Below are 6,739 nucleotides of genomic sequence, written 5' to 3'. Positions count from 1 at the left end.
GGAAGGTATTGCCACTAATTAGTGCGGGAAAGTATTTCCACTAAATAGTGCGGGAAAGTATTGCCACTAATTAGTGCGGGAAGGTATTGCCACTAGTTAGTGCGGGAAGGTAGTGCCACTAATTAGTGGGGGGTAGGTATTGCCACTAATTAGTGCGGGAAGGTTTGCCACTAATTAGTGCGGGAAAGTATTGCCACCAATTAGTGCGGGAAAGTATTGCCACCAATTAGTGCGGGAAAGTATTGCCACTAATTAGTGCAGGAAAGTATTGCCACTACTTTCAACCCATTATTAACTTGTTAAATTTATTAGGTATTGAGAATGTTTTAAAAATTCAAATAGCGATTAAATTTGAATTGATTACTGTCAAAATAAATGAAACATCCCTTGTTGGTAGAAATGCTGTCAGTAATGACTGTTAGTTTCACTTTTGGTTGATAAACAAATCTAATCATCATTGTTTTGAAAATATGGGTGATATACCTTTAATTTATAAAGATAATTTATCATTCTGGAAATAAAATACTTTCTCATACTTATCTATGACTATTTTTTTTATTAGTCATTTTAAGTGATAACCTCAATAGAGATATTTTATAGGGGTATGGAAGGGATAGAGAGTTATAAAACAAGTGTTCTGGATGGACAGATCCATTGTTGTGATTCATCTTCGATGATCAGTTCTCATATGAAAAGATGGTGAAGCTCCCAATGTTGTTAGTTTGTTTAGTACTATTTTGTGCAACACATAAGAAGATAAATTCGACACCAGTACAAAAACAGGATGAAGTGGATTTTTATGTACATCCGAAGACTACATCAAGAAATAATACACCGTCTAGTCCCATGCGCGAGAGCTCAGTGCAGGCATATGTCGACAAAAACTACCAGCGATATAAATCTATTCTAGAGCAGTTCCGTACAGGTGACATATTTGTTTTTTAGAAGTGCAATCCAAACAAATTTCAAATGTTCAAAAGAATTCATGTATTTTTAATTATTAATATATATACTCAATAAATTGCCTACATTATAGTACTGTATTTAAATATGTAGAAGTAAATAAAATATTGATCTAAAAATCAAAAATTATCTTTTATATTAAAAAATACTCCCTCAGTTATTTATAGTTTAAAGAAAAACGCAGGTTGAGAGAATATTTAAGTTATTTTATTAAATAAAATGTAAATAAAGTTTGTGCAATGCCCTTCTTTTATATATATCTATTTACACAGGGTGTTTCCGGGTCAAAGGGTCCAGATACTAACAGTTCTACTTGAAAAATTCTATTAGAGCTTAATTTGAAGTTCGTTTAATGCACCATAAACTATTTTATAGTGATTATCTCCCTAATAATAGTATTTATCGTTAAATTTGTTAAAATAAATTCTCAAAATTTTAATTTCTTGTTTTTTGGAAAAACAAATATTTTTTTTTGGACCAAGTGGAACTCGTGAATTATTGAACAAAAAGAACTGTATGAGGGGGGATTTAAAGCACGTTAAATATTGTATAACGTAGTTTATAAAACGATATTTCAGATAATTGTAATACCTTAGGCGCTACAGGCTATATGGTTAATCTTATTAGAGGCTATTGGAAAAACATATTGGCGTTTCAAAAATTTTATCTCTAAAAATTTTGAATAAAAACAATTCTATTAGAGTGTAATTTAAAGTTGCTAATAAACCTAAATATATACGGCGGTCACTTATACATGTTAGGGCTAAGTATCCCCAGAGAATGGTTGACATTTTACCATCATCTTTTTCAAACATTTTTAAATATTAATTCATAGACGGGAATTAATTTATACTTAACTCTAGGTAAAGCAAAATTATAATTTATTTTTAATAGATTAAAATATGTTTTATTCATATTAATTAGAACGTAAACAAAGAATGAGTGTTATTTCTTTTAAAAATAATATTTTTCAAATAGCACTGGTTTTATCTATATTAGCGTGTTCATACAAATCTTCATCTTTACACAGGTGTTTACACTGTAGTAGCCTTAAGGTTAGAAACGGTAACTGTGTAATGAAAAGTTTGTAAGTACAAAACTTTAAGCTTGTCTAGAAAATGGCTTTGAACCATTCCCATTTTTTATTGTTCTTCTAACACAGTAGTTGAGCAATCAGCTTGGGTTTGAAAAGATACCGATACCGATTATTAGTGGTAAAAAATAAAACTGATTTTTCCAATAACCACAAAAACTGTACATTTCATAGAGAATTAGTTTTTCCTAGAACGATGATTTAATTCTCTACAACACCAAAATCATCTAAACCTGACAAATATCACTAAATACACAGTCTATTGCATTTTTTATTATTTATACATCTAGAGCCATCATACTAAAGACACTTTGTATTTTTTTGTTTTTTGTATTATGCATTTCGGGTGTTTTTCAGTCAATTCGAAACACTTGGTCATATGCTCACCTTGTTATGAATCAGCTATGCATAATCTAATTATATTTGGGGTAAAACTTCGAGGCATGGATAGTTCTAAATAATGCTTAAGTATATAATTCATTAATAAAGGCCCAAGCTATTTGAAGATAAAAGATCCTTTTTTTTTTAATCATGATCTTCGGAAGCGAGACATTGGTGATGGGCATCGAATTACCTCCTCGAAAATCTGTTCAAGGGATAGAAAATGGAGGTAATATTAAAGAATTTTAAAAGTGACCGCCATATATATTTAACTTTATTAGGGAACTTCAAATTACACTTTAATAGAATTCTTTTCATTCAAAATTTTTGGAGCACCAATATGTTTTTTCCAATTGCCCCTCATAAGATTAACCAAATAGCCAGTAGCTCCTTAAGTATTACAAATATCTGAAATATTGTTATATAAACTACGTTATACTACATATAACGAGCTTTAATTGGAACCCTCAGTTCTTTTTGTTCAATAATACAATTGGTCCAAAAACCAATATTTGTATTATCAAAAAAAAAGAAATAAAAATTTTGAGAATTTATTTTAACAAATTTTACGATAAGTACTATTATTATTAGGGAGATAATCACTATAAAGTGATTTATGATGAATTTAACGAACTTCAAATAATCTTTTAAGCTCTAATAGCATTATCTCCATTTAAAATTTTCCGAGATACAGTTTTTCAAACACCTATATGTTTTTTTCCCAACAAGAAAAATAAACATTTTGTGGAATTATTTTGGCAAATGTCATAGAAACTACTACTCTTTCAGAGATCATCATTATAAACTGCTTTTTGATGCAGTTAAGGAGTTATAAATTAAGCCCTAATAAACATCTTTACGTATAATCCTTCTTTTTATTTATTTTTATTAAACTTTATATTTCATGTTTTTTTTCAAAATAAATTAATTTTTCATTATGTGTTTACTTTGAAATTGGTAGGAATGCCCGCCTAATGTAGTCTAAATTTAAACAGAATGCAGCCAGTGATAATCTTGCACTTTTCTCCTACTCCTCTCTTACTCTCTTGAAAGGCATATAAGGTTCTTTTGGATTATTTTTCTTTCTGCTAGCTTACTCCATTTATTCTGCTATTAGCTAGTATTACAAAAAAAAAGAAAAGAAAATGAAAAGAGATTAAATTAAGAAGAAAACGTAAGATACGACAAAGAAGATGTTGGATGACAACAATTCACAAAACTCGGGCCAGGTAAGCTTTAAATTCATTTTTATTTTAGCATACATAGTTCTTCTGTTGTTAAGATAGTAAAGATATATCAATTACATTCATTATTCTTTCTATATAAAGTATTATTGAGGATAAAGTGCATAACTATTTCAGCCTTTAGGACTGAAAGTGGTGTAAGTCATTCTTTATTAATTGTAAGAATTTTGAAGAGTTCTTAATTAGACCAACTAACCATTTTTTAAAATTATAATATTTAACAAGTAACAGCAAACAATGCTCTCTACCTTCTAACAGCTCTCAGTTGTAACTGAACAAAGAACAATGGTGGAGATGCTACACGAGCGCTCTCGCGAATCACCTTTGATTTGTGTCCAAAAACACTCTCGGCAACAAATTTAGGCCAACTCATACCAGCCAAGCCAAATAGCCTATCCACAGGCTCGCGCTTGTGCGAATTCACCACGACTTGACAAGCGTGTAGTGGTACCTTTAAAAAGGTGCTAAAGGTATTACATCGAGATATAAACTACAAAGAGGTATTATGCAAAGAGTTTGATACCGCTCTTATACTATTTTAGACGTATAAAATAACAACTTCACTGTTGTGAAGTCGCTGTGGTCTAGAAGACTGGAAGAGCAGAAGTAGCCCGAGTATGCGATGAAGGTAAATACTCTGGTAGTGAAGGAAGTTGAACCATGTGGATTCAAGGTCACCAAGATTAGGTTGATTTTCTGTAAAAGTTGCACCCTTCTTACTCTTAATATGTGACTACACTAATTGAGCGATGTGACGTTTAAATAACTGTCTAATTTAACTAATTAGTGGAGTTGACCGAACTTCTTAATTATTATTTCGGGCTCACTGGTAGCCATTTTGTTTGCATTGGAGGAATATTCGATTGCTTATAAATCGATTGCAGTTGTCAAGCAATTACTTCGGGATTTTCAAATTTGTATCAGTCTTTCAAAATCCAATTATTTACGTCCTCGTCACCAATACTATGGAGATTGGTGGCAAATAAAGTTAGAAGACAGTTATTAGAACATAATATATTTGTTAATAAATTACACTGATTGATATTAAATAACCATTTTCCCATTAATGTCACTGGTTGGCATTAAATTTAGATCCAAAGACAGCTACTTATATGCTGCATTCATAGACTTCAAGAAAGCCTATGTCTCCATGATAAATTCACCAATAGGTGAATGCAAAAACACATACTCTAATTTTAATAACGTGTGTATTATAACAGTTATTAGTAAAATTTGTCCAGTGATTTATGTAAATTTTTTGCTCATTCAAGCCTTATTTGTCAGGCTTATGATTTATCTTAAATTTAAAACTGTTTTCAATATCACAACTTTGTAAATTGTTTCTCTTTGGAAAATTCTACCTCTTTAGTAATGTTTGTGATTGCGCGTTTGTTGTAGTTAAAGGTTTCGTTGAAGTTATATTTTGACAATTTACAGATAAGAAATATTTATTAGAAAAAGAATGGATCCTTCATGTAAGAGAATGACAATTTATCTTTGTTATATTGTACTGTATTTAAATCCCCAGCTGTCAAGCAACGATTTTTTTTTTTTTTAGATTCTTTGATTAAAGTTCAATTTAGGTTAAAGCCAAAGCCCGGATTTTCTTGTAGTAAAAACCCTCAAAATAGGCCACACAATATGTTAAAAAAACACTCCAAATTTGCTGTAAACACACAAAAATAATCCAGCTAAAATAATCCAATATTCTACTTATGTGCCTATACTAAGTTCTGAATTAAGAAAGGAATTCGAGGATGGATAAATAAACATTTAATAAACAAGCAAATTAATATGAATATATCCACATCTTTAGGAATAAAAAACAGTATATGTGTTTTTATAATATGTATGTGAACGGGTATCAACATAAGTCGAGACACTAAAAACTCGAATATGAACGAAATTGAAACTTAAATTACTAATACAAGAAAATTTAAATAGTTGTATTTAAATGTATTCAATTAAAGCTAATTGGCAAAATAAATAAAATACAAATGAATTAGTCATTATTATATTTTGTGTTCTAATTAATTACAGATGCATTTCTGAATTTCTTTATACAAAATCTTACTTTCCATCGTTCAGAATACTTTTATAATTATAAAATGATCTTTCTTCATCATGAAAAACCGTGGTGGAAACAAATTGATATGCACTTGAAATAATTTGGTTGCGGCCAACTTAGCTAACAACAATAAAATCATTTCCATTTTAAATTTAAATTTTATTTTCCAGAATATAGCTTCAATAATTTTTTATAAAAACTTTTTATGTATATTTTTTTCAAAGTTTCTCCTACCTTGGTATGGTGTAGGAGTTACACTGGTTTTGATTTTTATTAAATTGATTTAGTAATCTTACACTTTCATCTAACAACAGTCTTGTTTTTGGATTTGTTTTGTGTTTAGTTGAGAAAAGACTAAATTAGGTGTTCATGAACATAGTTTTTCTTTCTTAGTATTGTATTACTCATCATTTCATATACCTTTCCTACACTCTGAGTCATATCCCCATCCAAATAAACTCATATCCAGAAAACTCAAATTAGAAACACATTATATGATTCAAAACATTCCAAAAGACTTTTATGTTCTAAATTGTTTATTAAAATTTACAGAAACCAGTTCCCCAAAAATGTTTATAAAAAGAGCAAATTTAAAAGACTACTTCTTAGACCTGGCAAGATGAGGAATCTGGTCAAAGTTGTTGGGAAATTTTAGGCTTTGCCAGATATACCTTATTTAATTGCTGCAGCAACACTCATGTCCACCTTTTTCAAATTGTAGATTTCAATTAAATTTCCCTATCTAAGATTTCAACCTTGAAGAAGACGATGGACTTACTCATGGGAATTTCAATAATAATGAACATTACTGCTTCAGAAGAAAGTCAACTACAAATTAAAATTGATATTCTAAGAATTTAATTACGAAGGCAGCATTATTCCATTGATTTTTTTTATTATTTTGTTTATTGAAAATTGACTTACTTTTATAATTTTTAATTTCATCTACAATTTAGTATTTTAATTTTTCTCTTTTTTTTTTTTTTTTTT

At 29.5% G+C, this 6,739-nt stretch overlaps 2 protein-coding genes across 4 annotated transcripts in view; both read left to right on the top strand.

The window, feature by feature from the left end:
* The window catches only part of LOC106685405 (uncharacterized), a 14,044-nt gene extending 13,622 nt beyond the window's left edge, over positions 1–422 (top strand). The window contains exon 5 of the mRNA XM_067050928.1: positions 313–422. Within this exon, the coding sequence (XP_066907029.1) occupies positions 313–422 (110 nt within the window). The remainder of the gene's footprint in view (positions 1–312) is intronic.
* A 4,638-nt stretch (positions 423–5,060) lies between these two features.
* LOC106685425 (zinc finger autosomal protein) overlaps positions 5,061–6,739 on the top strand; it is a 15,103-nt gene continuing 13,424 nt past the window's right edge. For 2 of the 3 annotated variants that reach the window (XM_014428078.3, XM_014428077.3), the window contains exon 1: positions 5,061–5,156. In XM_014428078.3, coding sequence (XP_014283564.1) covers positions 5,144–5,156 — 13 coding nt within the window. In that variant the 5' untranslated portion in view covers positions 5,061–5,143. The remainder of the gene's footprint in view (positions 5,157–6,739) is intronic. The other variant, XM_014428079.3, reaches the window with a different exon arrangement.

Source organism: Halyomorpha halys, unplaced genomic scaffold (genome assembly GCF_000696795.3).
Source record: "Halyomorpha halys isolate HHAL.00 unplaced genomic scaffold, Hhal_1.1 Scaffold691.1, whole genome shotgun sequence".
NCBI lineage: Eukaryota > Metazoa > Arthropoda > Insecta > Hemiptera > Pentatomidae > Halyomorpha > Halyomorpha halys.
The sequence above is the reverse complement of the archived record's forward strand: the minus strand, read 5'-3'. Positions and strand labels throughout refer to the sequence as shown.